Source organism: Urocitellus parryii, chromosome 2 (genome assembly GCF_045843805.1).
Source record: "Urocitellus parryii isolate mUroPar1 chromosome 2, mUroPar1.hap1, whole genome shotgun sequence".
In the NCBI taxonomy this organism is placed as follows: Eukaryota; Metazoa; Chordata; class Mammalia; order Rodentia; family Sciuridae; genus Urocitellus; species Urocitellus parryii.
The window spans coordinates 37989881-38009240 of NC_135532.1; the positions used below are offsets into that span (position 1 = coordinate 37989881).

The window sequence follows — 19360 nt, forward strand, 5'->3', positions numbered from 1 at the left end:
TGATAATGATAGAAATTGAGAATGAGATCTAGTCTACTAATATATGTACTATTTACCTGACCTCTGACTCTTTCTGTATGAGTTCTTATTTTCTTTTACCTCTTTACTCCCTTCCTTTCCTATTTAGTTAGCTAGGCTTTTATGCCTCAACACTTCCACAGATGTCTGCAGTCCTGTTCATATCACATTGTAGACAGAGTTACGTAGGAATTGATAACTTACCTTAAGTCACAGGCTGATAAGTGGCAGTTCTCTTAACCATTATGCTACAATGCTCAGTGTAAATGTTTACTGAGTGAATAGTTATTTATATGTTGACTGTCAGTCCAAAACCTGTTATTGGTATTTTCAACTTTGGCACATTATGTTAAACTTAAGGTAATTTTCTTTTCAGTCAGACTGTTAGTACTAAAGATGAGACACATTGATCTTACTTTAAAAAACCACTGAAGTATCTCATTTGGCTAATCAGATCCAGTACTTATTTTAGTTGTATGACTTTTTAGTAAAATATCTCTTTTTAAAAATAAATTCTGCATATTAACAGATTAGAGGAGAAAAATCATACAGTCACTAGTGGAAGAAAAGCATTTGACAAAATCCAGTACTTGTTTGTCATAAAAATCACTCTGCTTTTTAGGAGTGGGAAGAATTACATTATCTTGATAATGAGCACTGTGAGTGTGTCTTAATGATGAAAGACTGAATGCTTTCCCCTAAGATTTGGAAACAAGGCAGGCATTCTCAACTGCTGTTATTCAATATAGAGCTGGAGGTTCTAGACAGTATCTTAAGTCAAGAAAAACAAATTTTAAAAAGGCAGATAGTTTGAAAAAGAAGAAATGAAATGGCCCCTATTTGCAGATGACATGAGTATCAATATAGAATATCCCAAGAGGGGCTGGGTTGTAGCTTAGTGATAGAGTGCTTGCCTAGCACATGTGAGGCACTGGGTTCAATTCCCAGCACTACATAAAACTAAACAAAATAAAGGTATTTTGTCCATCTACAACTAAAAATATTTTTTTAAAAAATCTCAAGAAATCTATGAAAAAGCTCCTAAAATCTAATAAGAGAGTTTAGCAAGGTTACAGAACAAAGAAACACACACAAAGCCAATCATTTATAAGTAATAACTAAAAATTTAAACTATAATACCATTTATAGTCATTCCAAAGAAAAAAAATACTTTTGTATACATTAACACAATGTATGGGATTTGTATACTGACTACAAAATGCTAATGAAAGAAATCAAACCAGACTTAATGTAAATGTAGAGAAATTTACCACATTTATGAATTGAAAGCCCCAACATAGTAAAAATATCAGTTATTGCTAAACTGATTTACTGGTGTAATGCATTATCTATGAAATCTATTTTGTAGAAATAGGCAAGGTGGAAAGGCACACTCTCTAGAATAGCTAAAACGGTGTTGACAAAGAAAAATAAAATAGAAAGAAATGCTTCACCCAGTATGAAAGCTTAAAGTGTATCAATACAGTAATCAATACTGTATTGTATTGAAAGAAGAATGGGTACATAGATCAATGCAATAGAAGATAGAATCTGGAAATGGGCTCAACTAATTTTGGGCAAAGGTACAAAACCAAATCACTGGAGAAAGGATGACCTTTTCGATAAATGATTTTACAACAATTGAATGTCCATAGGCCAAAATAATACCTCAACCTATAAATCGCACACTTTTCTTTGAGTGTGAATGAAATGAATCATAATTTTATGTGTGAAGCACAAAAGTATAAAACTTCTTTTTTTTTTTTTTTTTTGGTATGGGGATTGAACTCTGTCACTTAGCCATGAGCCACATCCTCAGCCCTATTTTTTATTTTATTTAGAGATAGGGTCTCGATGAGTTGCTTAGCGTCTCACTTTTTGCTGAGGCTGGCTTTGAACTTGTGAGCCTCCTGTCTCAGCCTCCCAAGCTGCTGGGATTATAGGCATGCACCACCACACCCAGCAAAACTATAAAACTGAGGGGGAAAAAAAACATGGGAGAAAGCCAGGCATGGTGGCGCACACCTGTAATCCTAGTAACTCAGGAAGTTGAGAGACAGCCTCAGCAACTTGGCGAGATCCTGCCTCAAAAAAAAAACCAAAAAGTGCTAGGGAAGTTGAAGTTGCTCAATGGTTAAGAGCCCCTCGGTTCAACCTCTGCTGCCACAACTGAACCAAATAAAATAAATGTGGGAGAAATCTTCAGGATTGAGGGTCACGTAGAGTGTTTAGACTTCACCATTGAAGCATTATCCATAAAAGTCCAGATTGATAAATTGGACCTTAGTGAATTAAAAATTTTATGCCGAGAAAGCTCATGTGAAGAAGATGAAAAGACAAGCTAGTAATTGGGGGGGAAAAAAAACTTGCAAACCACATATGCAATAAAGGACTAGTATCCAGCATATTTAATGAACTCTCAAAACTCAGTAGTAGGGCTGGGGATATAGCTTGGTTGGTAATCAGCTTGCCCTTGCATGAACAAGACCCTGGGTTCAATCCCCAGTACCACCAAAAACAACAACAACAAAAAAGTGAAAAAAGCACAACCAATTGGATAATAGGCAAATTTGAAGAGTCATTTCATTTAAAGGAATATGCAACTGGCACATAAGCTCCTGAAAAGACGTTTATTATTATTAGCCATCAGGGAAATAGAAATTAAAAGTAAAGCTACAAATCTACCATAACAATTAAAATAAAAGCTAGGGATAACGATCAAACACCGGTGAGATATGAAGAGACTGGATTATTAATCTGTTGCTGATGGAAATGTGAAATGGTATTATCATTCTAGAAGGCCATTCAGCAGATTATTATTATTATTATTTTAAATCTAAACATGAAACTTCTGTGACCTAGCACTCACACTCCTGGGCATTTCTTCCAAAGAAATGAAAACTTACGCTCATATAAAACTTGTACATAGGGACGCTGGGGTTGTGGCTCTATGGTAGAGCGCTCATCTAGCACGTGCCTGGAGCATAGGTTTGATCCTCAGCAACACATAAATAAATATAGGTATTGTGTCCAACTACAACTAAAAAAAAAGAAAAAAAAAACCCAAAAACTTGTACGTGGATATTTATAGCAGCTTTATTTGTAATAGCCAAAATTTAGAAACAAAGCAAGTGAGCTTTAATGAGCAAATTGTTAAACTGTGATGAGGATTGAACCCAGTGCCTCACATGTGCAAGGCAAGCACTTTGCCACTGAGCCACAATCCCAGCCCCCACAATTAAATGATTCTGCAAACTGTAATTTCAGCAATTTAGCAGGACCCTGTCTCAAAAAGGGCTGGGGATGTACTTGAGTGGTAAAGCACCCCTGGGTTCAGTCTCTAGTTCAAAAACAGTCAGACAACAACAAGAAGAAAAAACTTATGGGTGGAAGGAATATTTTTATAACCAGCCAGCAATAATGTCATTTCACAGGTGTTAATATTAAGTGGACAGTCTGTCTTGTGAGCATTTTACTTACCTTTCTGTAAGCAGTTAGGTGGAACTGCAGTTATTCTGCTACTTAAAAAAAAGTCAAATACATTTAAGAAAACAGTCTCTGAAGCCATTATGTGGGTTCGAGTCTTTTTTTTATATTCTTTTAGTTGTTGATAAACCTTTATGTTATTCATTTATTTATATGTGGTGCTGAGAATCAAACCCAGTGCCTTACACATATGAGTCAAGTACTCTAATAGTAAGTCTCAACTCCAGTCCCTGGGTTCAAGCCCTTTTTTTTGTATGTGGTGCTTAGGATCAAATGCAGTGCCTCACATATGCTAGGCAAGTGCTCTAACGCTGAGTTACAACCCCAGTTCAAGTCTTAACTCTGATATTTCCCATTTATGTAATTTAATTTAACCAGGTTTCTTATGTTCCCTTTTAGTCATCTGCAAGAATAAGGATTTTGGTTTTAGGGAAACTAAAACTAAGGATTTAAGGTGAGGGTTATTCCTTTATAAAAACAGATTTATTACTTATTTCAGGTTTTAGTGAAACTGGTAAGTAAAATTATCTGTCCTTTTTTAAGGTATTTGAGTACTGGGGATTGAATCCAGCAATGCTTTGCCACTGAGCTTCATCTTCAGTCCTTTCTGTGTTTTAGTTTGAGACAGGGTCTCTCTAAATTGAGTCTGGCCTCAAATTTATATCCTCCAGCCTTAGCCTCCTGAGTTACTGGGATTACAGGCATCTGCCACCATGCCTGATTCCTTTTAAGATTTATATGAAGTGACTGCTATCTTGTTTCACAAATTTAAGTGTAGAATTGCAGGCTACTTTTTCAAGATGGAAAGAGAAATTTGGGAATGAAAAAGAAGTACTTTATCTGTAAATTACTAAACATACAGAACTTATTAACTGAGTATTGGGAGTATTAGGTTGAGACATAGAAATTTCTATCTAATCTTTTTTGACCTATTAAGTGGCAATTTCTTGTGTTTTAATATAGGAGAAAATAAAATCTGAAAAGAATTAGATAAGTATAGTACATGGTTAATAGATTTATAATGAATTTTTAAAGGAACTCAAGAAATGATCTAATTTATGTGGGTGTTTGAGAATAGGTGGGTGATGAAATTGAGCTAGTACACATACCCCCTGAATTCCCCTACACATGACAAAGAAAGGACTATTTTTTATGGGTGCATAATATATTGTAATACAACTTTCAGGAGGGCAAAAATCTCTAGGGTGTGTCAAGTGAATGGATAATTCAAGTTGTTAATAGTGGTTTTTTTGTTTGTTTAATTTCTTAGTTGTTGCTACTATTGTTCTAAGTGCTGCTAAGGATTGAACCCAGGGCCTTGCACATACCTGGCATGTGATATAGTACAACTACACATTTAGCCTCAAATTACTAGTTTTGATGAAGTTTCCTTTAATGATTAATCATATCATGTTACCTTTGCTTGGCTTGTACATGTCTTCATTAGGAGTAAAGTATGGGAGCAGGGATTGTGACTCAGTGGTAGAGCACTTGTGTAACATGTGTGAAGTACTGAGTTTGATTCTCAGCACACCTTATACATAAATAAAATAAAGGTCCATTGGCAACCAAAAGATATTTTTAAAAAGAGAGAGAGAGTAAAGTGTGGTTCTTATGCCCTAGATATTTTGGCCTAGGTTGATTTCAGTTTAAATGCAGAGGTTATCTAATTGTTGATAAAAGAAACAACTTACTAAGAAGCTATAGTATATGCCTAATAATTTGCCCAGATACATATAAAATAAACATTGGCAAAATTAGGACAAATTTGTCAAGGGTGTAATCACTGTGGGAGACTTCCTTCTTAGTAATGAATAGATTAAACACATAGTTATAGAAGATAGCTTAATTCACACATTTTTGTCTAAGAATCATATACATAATTGGAAACTGATTTTGTGATAATATAAAACCGTAGTTTCTAAACTATTCCCTGAGGTACTGTTGGATACCACATTGAACAAAAGGGACCTTGGGACATTATAAAATTTTAAAGAAACACAGTGACAGATATCATAGAACTATTAGATCTTAGATAGTTTTCAATCACATATTCTATCTAAGAGTGAAGTCATTTTCTTCTTTGAATTTATGTTTTTCTTTTTGCCAGAAAAAGACTTATCTACATCATAAACTGCCATGTACTTCCTTTAGCCTACAGTGTGGACTGAGAAAGTTTGAGAACCTCTGGCGTAAAGCAGATGTCAGTTGGTTTCAGTGTATTATGTAGAACATGTGCTCTGACCACAATGTGATTAATTTACAAATCAGAGAGGAAGACAGTTACAAAAACCTCATAGTTTTAAAAGTTTTAAAGCATTTCTGAATACTTTGGGAATCAAAAAAATTCTGTGTCAGAACATGTAGTTAAAGTGGTAGGTACTTGATAGAAGAAATTCATAGCAAGTAGAGAAGAAACAAGTAATGTCAGGAATTTTTTAAGGTGCATTAATCTAATTATAACATATATTTTAAAACATGAGTGCATCAGTAGTTCTTACTGTTTAATAATAAACCATTCCAAAACTTAGCATCCTGAAATAGCCATTTTACTCACTGAACAGTTCCCTGGGTTGGCAGAAGTTTTTTGGGTCTAGGAAAATTCAGCTCTTTTCTTCTGGGTTCCTTTCTTATCTCTGTCCGTTGATAGGTTGTTTGGTGACTAGATGATGTAGAATGATCTTCGGTATCTGGCTCTTGGCTGGGACTTCAGTTATCCTCCACATAACTTCATCTTCCACTGATTCTGTGTTGTTCACATGATGGTTTCAGAAAAAGAATAGCAAGGGAGAGGGTATTCCCTGACAGAGGGTATTCAAGTACATGACAGTTTATGATGTTTCTTCTTGCTTAATTGTCTCATTGCCAAAACAAGTCACATAGTGGGGCCAACCGTTTGTGTAGAGCTATACTACACAAAGGTGTGGGTATGGAAAGAGGAATTAGTGTGTGTGTGTGTGTGTGTGTGTGTGTGTTACTGGGGATTGAACCCAGGGCCTTGTGCATACGAGGCAAGCACTCTACCAACTGAGCTATATCCCCAATTATTGTCTCATTTATAAGGAGTCTACCATAATTTGAATATGAGCAACTTTGTGCCAACAAATTTGAAAACTATACTGAAGTGGTCAGTTTTCTAGGAAAGGGAAAAAAATTCCCAGTAAATTCAAGAACATGAAAAATTTGAATATATCTAAAAACAGTTAAAGGGTTTTTTATCAGATGCTTAAAATGTAGCTTCTTCCATCCCTCCTGCAAAAGAAAAGTAGTAGTTTTACAGGTTGAGCTTCAGCAGATATTCAAGGAACAGATAATTTTTGCTTTACTAAATGATTTCAGAAGAAGTGAAAAGAGAACATTTCATCTTATGAAGCTAGCACAACCATGACCCCAAGCATCAGACCAAGATGCTTACCAGCCAGTTCAGTTGAGAAAATAGGGGAAGAAAAATCCTAAATAAAATATTTGTAAATTGAATTCAACATTTACTTAAAAACAATCCAAAAGATTATTCCAAAACTTTCAAGGATAATTTAACATTAGAAAAGCAACTGTTTACTACATTTACAGGTGAAAAGGAAAAATTATGTGCCTACTTCATTAAATTCCAAAGAAGTGTAATTTAATAAAACTAAAAACACATTTGTGTCTTAGAAGAGGAAAAAAATTAAATTAGGAAAGAAAGGAGCTTTCATACCAAACAAAGGCTGTGTACTAAAAATTATATCACACTTCATTCATAGAGATAAAATGCTGTTCCTAGAATCAGGAATTGTGTATATAGAAGGCATTAATTGTGTTTGTGCTTTATGTTACTTCCATGCTTGAATGATGGAGTAAGTTTCCTGAGAGACCTTCAGAAACTTGATTGTTTAGGTTCTAGAAAAGTTAGAGGAGAACAAAGAATGAAAATAGTAGGGATTAGGATTAGAATAATTTGGGTTGGGGGTTAGTTTCTGATAAACTTTGTTGAACCCTTTAAATTAAATCAAAGAGAAGTTTAGATTACTGTTTGTATAATAGATTTTAAAATTAGATATTACAGAATACTGTGTATTGTATGTTTTAAAAATAATCTTTGAGACAATTTCAAATTTGTAGTTTGAAATTTAAAGTTGCAAGAATGATACAAAAAATACCATTATATTCTTTACTTGGCACCCAGTTCCTTGGATTTTTATTATTTTTCATATTTGCCTTATTCTTCCTTTTTATTTTTACGTAGTATAAATTAATACTAGTTAATAAACTAAATGAATATTATAAACTAATAGTTAATATATATGTATGTGTATATATGTGGTTTTTTTCTTTGAACCAAATTATGGGCATGATGTCTCATTGTCCTTAATATATCAGTTGATATTTTATAAAAGGAGATACTTTCCCCTGTGACCATAGTACATTTATTGAATTAACATAGGTAACATTTTGTTATCTAGCCCACAAACCTAACTCGGATTTTACAAATTGTTCCATAATGGACTTTATAAATCAGAGATCCAATCCAAGATCAGACATAGTACTTCATTGTCATGTTTCTTTGGTTTCCTTCAGTCTGGTACTGTTTTTCAGTTTTTATCTTTCATGATTACATCTTTAAAGAGTATAGGCCTCCTTTTTGTAGAACAGCAGATTAGTTTTTACTTTTCTGAAATTATTTATAGATTTTAGCAGGAATACAATAGAGTAATAATGTTTTTCTCGGTGCACTAAACCAGGGGCACACAGAGTTGATTTGTCTTTTACTGTATATTTTTTTCACTTGGTCAATAATGCCATCTGTCAAGTTTTCCAATTGTAAATTAATAAGTATCCTATGTGAAGTCATTTGAGACTATGTAAAAACATCAATGTATGGATTTGAATATTTATGAGATACTTTAATTTAAAAATAATTAATTTGGAATTGGTTATTTGGGTAATTACTAAAGAAGTGTGCTGTGAAGGACTGGGGTTGAAGCTCAGCAGTAGAGTGCTTGCCTCACACAGGTAAGGCACTGGGTTCGATCCTCAGCACCACATAAAAATAAAGACATAAAAAAAGAAGTGTGCTGTAATATAAGTGGGAATGAATGATAAGTGTATTTATAGTCATTAATGTGTTTAATCATACATGCTTATACATAGCACAAAAATTGGTGTCATGTAGAATAGTCATTACAGTTCAGATACATGTTTTTAGTTTTAATTTTCTATTTGATCTGAATTTTGCCATGAACATTTAATAACAATAATGTTATAATCACTTTTATAAGTAGTATATTGACACTAGAAGTATCTTTTGTATAAAACAGTATAGTTATCATTACAAACAATTGAAGTCTCATAAAATGTAGAAATGTATTTTCTAGTAGAGAATTCTTATTTGTAAAAGCTATATAGTAAGAGTTTAAATCTGAAATGATGGCAAGTTAAGTGGCATTCATGTTAATGAATTCCCATTTCCTACACCTCCAGCAAATATGCACACACCTTAACATTTGAGCCTTGAGATCTTTCTTTTTAAGCTGAATTAATAAGTTGCTTCAGGCACCTGTTATCAACAAGTAGATAAAATTGGGACACCAGCCAAGGTATGTAGCTCAGTGGTAGAGTATTTGCCTAACATGTGTAAAGCCCTAGGTTCCATTCCCAGCACTGAAAAGAAAGAAAAAGAAAACTGGCATATTACAATGTATTTCCTACATGATTAAGAGTATAGTATCCTCAAATTTATAATTGCTGAATAAAGTTGAAATAATTTTAATGACTATTTTCATTAACAATAGCCCTCATGAGTTCTTAAGCCTTTATTGGTTACCTTCCAGAACAAAAGAGATGAACACTTATTGAAAAAGAGAAATGTTCCCCAAGAAGAAAGTTTAGAAGATTCAGATGTTGATGCTGATTTTAAAGCAGTAAGTTACCTTGTTCTTATAAAGTATATTTAAAATAATTTTTATAGTAACCTGGAGAACTTTATTTTTAACACAAGACCAATTTTATAATGACACGGCATGTTAATTCTAACTTTAACAGATAGCTATTTAATGAATGTAGTTTTGCTAATGAACTATCCTGAACTATCTTTTTTTTTTCTTTTTCAGCAAAATGTAACACTAGAAGCTATATTGCAGGTATATTATTAATTTAATATTATCAATTTGGAGTGTTTTTAAATAGATTCTTTTCAAATTTCTGAAATTGATATTTGGTTTTACAGAATGCCACAAGTGATAACCCAGTGGTCCAGTTGAGTGCTGTCCAGGCAGCAAGGTAAACATTAATTTATCCAGAGAAAGAGTTATAACTCTAGCGTCTTAGCTGATAGACTAGGAGGAGTACATTATTATTGCTGTTCATAGTTCAAAAATTATAACATTTAATTTCTTGTATTTCTTTTTATAGAAAACTATTATCCAGTGACAGAAACCCACCAATTGATGACCTCATAAAATCTGGGATTTTACCAATTTTAGTTAAATGTCTAGAAAGGGATGATAAGTAAGTATGGATTCAATTCCCTATTTGCTTTTTTCCAGGTAACTTAAGATTTTGGATTGTCATCTAACCAAACTGTTCAGTTTGGTTTTGCATTTGTTATGTTTTTAATTGTCATGCCTTTTTATAGTAGTTTTCTAATTCTTTCATCATATTCAGCAGACCAAGAGTACTTTTCTGTAATATATATTTTCTATAAAATCTATATTTTATAGAAAATATTTAGTTCCTGGGTATTTGCTTACTTTAAATCTATCTTGAAGACTGTAAAGTCTTTTTTGTTATGGTTTTTTATTAGTAATATTTTAAAACAACCCAAATAGTATTTGAGTCACCCTTTGCTTATGAGTCTATATATAGATTAACCTCATGACTAGTCAACATGAATGGTTTCCAGAACTAAGTGGCTCTTTTGTACCCTGGGAATATTCCAACTGATCCCTGATCCTCTGTGTAGTCTTTAATAGAGCTTCAGCCATGATTAGTTGTCCAACATTATGCTTTTTGTTTGTGGTACATTAGGAGTCAGGTGGTGAGTTGTAGTTATTCAGAAGAGAAGAAAAAAAAATACTGTTTGGTATCTTATGAAATATCTCAGACTATATCTTAAGTTTCATCAGTTTGAATAAACTGGGGAGAATATAAGTCTTAACTTAAATGCTTTAAAATAAATGCTATTTTGGCATTTAAAATCATTTAGACTAAAATTTGGGATATTATGCTAAAGGCTGTCCAAGGAATTTTCAGTTGACAGATAAAAATAGTGGCATGTAAATGTTGCCACTAAGGGTTTTTAGTATTTAAAAGTGCCTTCTGCTTCCATAATGTTGCACAACTCTTCCCATCCCACACCCCTAAACCCTTGAGATTTTTTTCTGTACTGTCATCTCTGAGTATTTTTTGAAACAAGATTTATTTAAGTAAAGGTAAGGGGTTTTTTTAATCAGTTATTTTTTAAATAAATGTTATTCTACCTCTACATTTGGAGCCTCCTGCCCCCAACTCCCTTTGTGTGTGAGTGTGGGGGTGTAGAGGTTCTGAGAATTGAACCCAGGGGTGCCCTACCACTAAGCCACATCCTTGCCCTTTTTATTTTTTATTTTGAGACCCAGTCTCTCTCAGTTGTCCAGACTGGTCTTAAAATTGCAGTTCTCATACCTCAGCCTCTCAAGTCACTAGGATTATAGGTGTATGTCACTCACCTGACTTGGAATCATTTTTTAAAAAATTTATTTATTCTAATTTGTTATATGTAACAGAATGCATTTCAATTCATATTACACATATAGAGCACAGTTTTTCATGTCTCTTGTTGTATACAAAGTAGAGTCACATCATTCCTGTCTTCATACATGTACTTAGGGTAAAGATGTCCATCTCATTCTACCGTCTTTCCTACCCCCATGTTAGTCCTCATTTTTATGCTTGGTCCTCTTTTCTTTCTTTTTTTGCTCATTCTTTTTGTCCTCTGGCATAGACTCCTTTGGATATATCTGTGAAACAGCATATACACAAGAAAAGTATGATAAAACATATGCAGTTTAATGAATATTTATAACACAGACCTGTGTAACAACCACCCAAAGCAAGAATAAAAAATTGCTGGTGGCTTACATATGACTTTAGGGATATCTTATAGGAAATTGTTTTATACTGTAAAAAACCATAGATCCTGGTTTAAATCCAGGATTTGACAGTTGTCCAAAACCCAAGTGGTTTTTGAGCCTCACATACCTCTCTTGTAAAAATGAGGTGGTTGTAGAAAATGGAAATTATAATATATACAAAACATGTTATACAGTCTCAATCTTAAAATAATTGTTCACTCGTTTACTCATGTACTCATTTTTCTATAATTTATTTTTCACATGATGTATTGGAAGATTATCCTGGCTTTGTAATTCAATTTATTTATATCTTTATATTTTCTCATTTATGTCCCCCATTTCCAGTATTCCACCTGACCAACTTAATAATCTTTTCTTCTTCTAATCTGGGACAACATATATTATCATCACTGATCTTACTGTCCATTTCTCCTCTACCTCAGATACTTTCTTATTCCCTACCTTTTCCCAGAATTTATCATGTAACTCTTATCTACTACTCCATTTTCTCATCTGCTCCATCTTTTTTAACTGTAAAGTATATTTCCAGGGCTGGGGATGTGGCTCAAGTGGTAGCGCGCTCGACTGGCATGCGGGCGGCCCAGGTTCGATCCTCGGCACCACATACAAACAAAGATGTTGTGTCTGCCAAAAACTAAAAAAAAAATAAATATTAAAATTCTCAAAAAAAGGGTATATTTCCATCTTTATTGTTATATCTCTAATATTTATTTTCCTTAAAACCTTTTCTTTGTGCTTTTTAACTTTTTGATAACTAACAATCTCATTTTCTTCTTCAATGTTTACACAGTTACCTTCTTTTTTTTTTTTTTTTTTTGGTACTTTGGGTTGAACTCAGGGTACTCAACCATTGAGCCACACCCCCAGCCCTCTTTTGTATTTTATTTAGAGACAGAGTCTCAGTGAGTTGCCTAGTGCCTCGCAGTTTCTGAGGCTGGCTTTGAACTCATGATTCTCCTGTCTCAAGCCTACCAAGTCCCTGGGATTACAGGTGTGTGCCACTGCACCCGGCTACACATTTATCTTCTAATTCCCTATTTGGCTTGTCTTAGTTTTTTCTAGCTCTACCCTGTCCTACTATGGTATTCTACTTAAGGGGTTTATATTCTTTCATGAATCTATGCTAACTTTCAATTTTTCCATTTTTGGGATGTGGGGTGAGGAGGGGTTACCAGGAAATGAACTCTGGGGCACTAGACCACTGTGCCACATGCCCAGCCCTATTTTGTATTTTATTTAGAGACAGATTCTCACTGTCTTAGTGCCTTGCTTTTGCTGAGGCTGGCTTTGAACTCTCGATCCTCCTGTTTCTGCCTCTGGAGCTGCTGGGATTACAGGTTTAGACTCCTTTTATCAGTTCTTTTGTACATGTCTTTTAACAGGTCTCTCCTACATTATCCTTTAACCTTTTTTATCCATTCTGCACACCATTGACTAACATTATTTTCTTTACTCCCCTTTTCAGTAGCACCCTATACTTAGTGTGCCTATAGAACAAATTATAAATTCTGAAGCTTAGGATTTGAAACATCCTTCCAATGCCTACTCCCACCCTGGTGTGTATACACACATGTGCACACACACACACACTGTTAAATTTTTGTATATCTTCTTGGCCTCACCTCTCTTGATTATTTGCTGTCATCTATATACAAGATCATCCCAACTGATATCTTTTTTCCACTAGCTTTCAGTGCCTGCCTTTTAAAATCCATCTTTGAAAGTTAAATCAGTTTCCACTTTTTTTGTGAGGTCTTCCATGACTATTCGAAATTATAATGATCTTGTCTTTTTTTAGCGAAATTATGCAGCCCTGTAATATCTCCAGTATGTCACACAGATAGTATGTGGAATCAGATGGGGTTCCAACTTTAAGACCAGTCTAGAAGCTGGCAGTGATCCAAGTGAGATAATGAAGGCCTCATCCAGCACAGTGATATTAAGAGTAATTCTATAAATGCAAGAAATATTCAAGAGATAAAATTGTCATGATTCTGATTAGATGTGTTGTCTGTGGGACGGAAGGAGTCAAGGGACATGATGACTGCCTAAATGTTGCAGCCACCGATGATATAAAAACACAAGTTTATAGTGATTGGCTTGGAAGATAGTGAGATATTCAGTCAGAGATATGCAGCCGGCCATTGGTTATAAAATGTTAAATTCAAAAATAAGGTAAGAGAGCCTTAGAGGTCTAAGATTCATAAATTTAGGTGGTAGTTATGTGTATAAGTGGATTTTTTTTTTTATTATTTCTTGCAGTCCTTCATTACAGTTTGAAGCTGCTTGGGCACTAACTAATATAGCATCAGGAACTTCTGCACAGACTCAAGCTGTTGTACAGTCTAGTAAGTCAATTTAACTCCTTTTCCTCTGAACTTGTTTTTAGTGATGACAATAAAATAGGTTTTGTAGTACAGATGAAATTTCACCTTTTAACATTTACAATTGATTAATTCTATAAGTTTAAAAGAATTATAAGGTTGATATCTTTCCCATAACTATCATTACTCTATCATTAAATAATTTTAACTGTGGTTACTAAAAAGGGAGTAGAGTTTAACAATAGTGTTTTATTTTCATTGTCAATTTATTGATTATTTTCATTTTGTAATAATGATACTAGTCTTCTATGACTAATTTCTAAATGAAATTAGTTGAATTAAAAATATCACTCAGTTGAAACTCTGTTACTAGTGGTAATGTAAAATGGTATAGGTGCTTTGAAGAATATTTTCTCAAAAGGTTAAATATAATGTTATCATATGACCCAGCAGTTCCACTCCTAGGGTGAAACTAAGGTGAGATATGTTCATATAAAGACTTGTACACACATTCACAACAGCTTTCTTGATAAACAATCCAGATGTTCATTAACAGATGGGTGGATAAACAAAAGGTATGTGCAATGGAAAATTATTCAGCAATTAAAAAGAATAAAGTACTGATACCTGCTACATCACAGTTAAACCTCAAAAGCATTATGCTAAGTGAAAGAACCCAGACATAAAAAACAAAACACATGCTATATGATTTCATTTATTTGAAATGGCCAGAATAGGCAAATCTATATAGAAACAGCTATAACAAAAATACTCCAGAGAGAGTACAGGACTGAAATTTATGAAAAAGTGATCTAACTTATCCTAGAAATGGGTATAAGGTATAAGTAATATAAAAAGTGAAAATTATAATAATAAATTATTTTGAAATATAAGATATATCTGATATGAAATTAATCAATTCTTTAGTTAGTCCTGTAATAAGAATTAAGATTATATTGGCTAAAGTATTATATTTTATAGTTAGGCCAGTTACAGTGGTGCTTGCCTATAGTCCCTGCTGCTTGAAAGGATCACAAGTTCAAAGCCAGCCTCAGTAAATGAGCAAGGCCCTGAGCAAAGTAGCCAAGACCCTGTCTCAAAACAAAAAATATAAAGTGCTGTGGGTCTGGGATCATGGCTCAGTGGTAGAGTGCTTGCCTCACATGTGTGAGGCACTGGGTTCGATTCTCAGCCTTGCATATAAATAAGTGAATGAAATAAAGGTCCCTCAAAAATGGACCAAAAAAAAGGCTGGGGTTGCAGCTGAGTGGTACGTGCCCCTGGGTTCAATCCCCAATACCCCACCCCCCAAAAAAAAAGGTTAATTAAGTTAATATGATTGGGATAGGAACTTGTGTGTGTGTGTGTGTGTGTGTGTGTGTGTGTGTGTGTATACATGCATGCATGCATGCGGTACAGGTGATTGAACCCAGGCCCTTGTACTCGTTAGGCAAGTGCCCCAGGCTTTCTCAAACCCCAATCCTCCTGCCTCATCCTCTGTGGTAGCTGGGATCACAGGCATGCCTAGCATCTTTTTATTTATTTATTTTTGAATAAATTATAAGTAAGATTTCATGCTGCTGTTTTCTTTTAGTTAACTAATAATATTGTTTAGCTACTGTTAATTGGTGTGTTACTCAAATATTACTGGGGAAAATACTGAAATTATTTTAAAAGATACCTAAGCCGCATATATTTATCCCGGGAACTCTAATCAGGCAACTACAGTGTGCTAGGCTCTGTGTATTTTATCAACTTATTTAGATTGAAATTATAAACTCAATGTTTTGTCAGTATAAGTATTAGGGTTTTGTTTTGTTTTGTTTTGTTTTTGTTTTTTTGTTATAGATGCAGTACCTCTTTTTCTGAGACTTCTTCATTCACCACATCAGAATGTTTGTGAACAAGCAGTGTGGGCTTTGGGAAACATTATAGGTAAGTTGCATTTAGGTTTGAAAAGACTCCCAATTAAGAATCTTAATTAACTTTTTTTCTACATTGGCATAGCCATTACACACTATGTTTCCTCTGATTTAATGTGGGTTGACTATATTCCACCCTCATAAATACTAACTTAAGATGGTACCTCTTTCAAAAGGATATGTAATTTTTATCAGCAGTGCTAGGATAAATTTGTGTTCCTCAAATCAAAATCTGAAGAAACAACGCTTGATGCCTTTGACTAATGGTGAGGAAACATAGAACATCAGTGTCCCAACATAAGCCATTGCATACATTTCAAACTTTCTCATCCTGAATGTAATTTTTTTTTTTAAATACAATTTTCATTTCTGTAGGTGATGGTCCTCAATGTAGAGATTATGTCATATCACTGGGAGTTGTCAAACCTCTTCTGTCCTTCATCAATCCCTCCATTCCCATCACCTTCCTTCGGAACGTCACATGGGTCATTGTCAATCTCTGCAGGAATAAGGACCCCCCACCGCCTATGGAGACAGTTCAGGAGGTAAATGAAGAATTGTAAAGGACAAATGGTATATTTTTCCCTATGTTTTTGCTTTAGGTGTTCATGCACAGGGGAATGAAATAATGCATATACTGATTTCATTGCAGGTATGAGATTTTAAGTAACATACCATATTTAATTTCTCCTGTGAAATAAAAATTGAGTGTTTAATATATCTGAAAGAATGTCAGCCCATCTAAAGCTTATTTTCTAATGACTTCATAAAAACACAAACATTTCAAATAGAAAAATATGAAAGGAGGGAGAAAATCTTAAGTTTTATTCGTGCATTGCATTTACCAATTTAAAAAGGGGTTGCTACAGGTAAAACTAGTATACTTACATGCAAATATTCTTGAATGAACTCATTAAGTCTAATTGATTTCTGACAAAAATCAGTGGTAAATCTAATTAAAACAAAATAAAAACCTTGCTATTTACAGCTAGTATGTATATTGATATCTGAGTATTTTTTAAAATCCTATGAACTCTTTATTCCCTTGACTGGGTAAAGAACAGTTGACTGTCTCTATAATTTGCATCTTTAGCCAGTATCTGCTACCTTTTGTTATTATACAGTTCCTTGGGAAGGATTCTAAAATCTTTCCCAGATCTTAAAAATCTGTAAGGATTAAATCCATAAAACAACGCTTTATATTTTGTACTGGTTGTTATTTTCTTGACTAAGGCAGAAGTCAAAAGCTTTAATTTTACTCAAATAGCTTATAAATAAAAATCTGATTTTTATAAACTTTAATAAGGTAAGTGAGACAATGACAGTTTTAAGAATAACTTTTCTTAAATAGCATTAACTATATTTGCATCTTCATTTTTTTCACTAGACTTCTTTTTTTGTACCAGGGATTGAACCCAGGTGTATTAACCACTGAGTCACATCCCTACCCTTTTTTAATTTTTTATTTAGAGATAGTATCTCACTAAGCTGCTAAGGCTGGCTTTGAACTTGCAATCCTCCTGCCTCAGCCTCCTGAGTCACTGGGATTACAGGTGTGCCTCACTGCACCTAGCTGACATTTTATCATTAATATCATAAAGAAAGTTATTAAAAACCAATGTTTTTCCTTTAAGGTACATTAATCTTTCCAAGATTTATTTGAATGTTTTAATTGGACATTTGAAATATGCTTTTGGTTTATCAGATTTTCATTTTCCTAATAGATACTTAAACAAATTTAACATTGTCTTTCTTGCCCTGCAAACAGTATTTACTGCTTTTTGTGTCATATTTATTTATGTTTACAAGTATATATCCATGAACTGTGTGTTATTTGTTGTCTATCTTTGTTTTCCTTAGATTTTGCCAGCTTTGTGTGTCCTCATATACCATACGGATATAAATGTAAGTAAAGCACAAGCTGAGATGTGGAATTTGCTCTTGATGGATCTGGGTAGGGGTTTCAAGTGTCAAACAGGGTCTGTGGCATGTACCACAGATAAAAGGGGGACTACTATACTGTTACTGAAAGTATTTGTAAAGTGGTAAAACTTTATGAAGCACTAACAACATACAATGAATAAGAGCTGTAGCTGAGAATTGAAGCCAGTTCAAAAGCTGTGCTCTTCAGTACCATTAAATGGTAAGAAAAAAGAATGATCAAAGTGGTAAATTATTATGAAAGCACAGATAATTTTGTCTAGCAAACCAGAAAACTTCACCAGGAAGTGACATTTGAGAGGAGCATTATAAAGAGAAGGAAGTGGCACAGCAACTCAGAGTCTAAGGCAGGAGGATCACAAGTTCAAGGCCAGCCTGGGCAACTCAGTGAATCCTTGTATCACAATAAATGAAAAGGGCTGGAGGTGTAGTTCAATGGTAAAGCATCTCTATGTTCAATCCCCAGTACCCTAAGAAAATAAAAACAGCCACCAAACAACAACAAAAAGATATGAAGATTTTAGAATAGGGAAAATTTGAGTGTGGGCAAACCCATTTTGCAGTCATAATCAGTTTATAAAGAATATGATAGAGGTATGAACTAGAACAAGTAATAATAGGAATAATTAAGGGGGGGAGATTTTTGAGTGTTGGGACCTAAAATAAGTAGAATTTGGGGGAATTTGTTGTTTCTCTGTAGCAATATTTCCAAGAAGGAGAATACAGTATGGATTTAGGATTTATCTGTATATAAAGAACTGAAGAGGGGCTAGGGTTGTAGCTCAGTGGTAGAGCACTTGCCTCGAACGCATGGGGCATTGGGTTTGATCCTCAGCACCACATAATAGTAAATAAATCAAATAAAGATATTGTGTCTATCTACAACTAAAAAATTAAAAAAAGAAGAATTGATAAAAATACAGGCATAGACTGAGATTGTGTGAAGGAGAACTAAAGTTTGAACTTTAAGAAATTCCTTGTATTTGGGCAGTGGAAGAAGAATCTGCAAAGCAATTCATTGAAGTAGTGTGATAGAAATGTAAATTATGAAACAGAAAAAATAAGGCAGAGATTTATCAGGTTTTAGATCATATAAGATGTTGGATATCACATTAAGAGTCTCATTCTTTTTGTGTAGCTGATCGGGGACTGAAGAATAAATGGTCAAATTATATTTTGGATTAATAGCTCATACTACCTAAGGGGAGTGTAGATTTTAGGGAAGATTGGAGTTGAGAAGGCACGTCAATGGTGATTTTGTAGTAGGAATGAGAGAAAAATCAAGGGCCAGCAGTTGAGGTTGAAACATTAGAATTAAGAAGGCCAGGGGAGACTTGATAAATACCTAGATGATAAATTTGCTGGATTCGATATGGATGGTAAGATGAGACAGGGATGATAGCCAGCTTTTCCTAACTTGAATTTTTGGGTAGGATGCAGCAGAGTACACAAACAGCAGCAAGGAAAGGTATAAAGTATCAAAGTAAATTAAGAATTTATTAAATGATGATTACTGAGAATGCTGAGAAAAGGTTGGGTTGGGGTGTGAGACGATTCA

The 19360-nt window shown here is 34.0% G+C and overlaps 1 protein-coding gene across 1 annotated transcript in view; it reads left to right on the forward strand.

The window, feature by feature from the left end:
* Positions 1-19360, forward strand: part of Kpna3 (karyopherin subunit alpha 3) — an 81313-nt gene that overhangs the window by 48211 nt on the left and 13742 nt on the right. Inside the window, exons 3-10 of the mRNA XM_026393651.2 lie at positions 9315-9404; positions 9594-9623; positions 9710-9762; positions 9895-9990; positions 13878-13963; positions 15788-15874; positions 16237-16406; positions 17722-17766. Of these exons, the coding sequence (XP_026249436.1) occupies positions 9315-9404; positions 9594-9623; positions 9710-9762; positions 9895-9990; positions 13878-13963; positions 15788-15874; positions 16237-16406; positions 17722-17766 (657 nt within the window). The remainder of the gene's footprint in view (positions 1-9314; positions 9405-9593; positions 9624-9709; positions 9763-9894; positions 9991-13877; positions 13964-15787; positions 15875-16236; positions 16407-17721; positions 17767-19360) is intronic.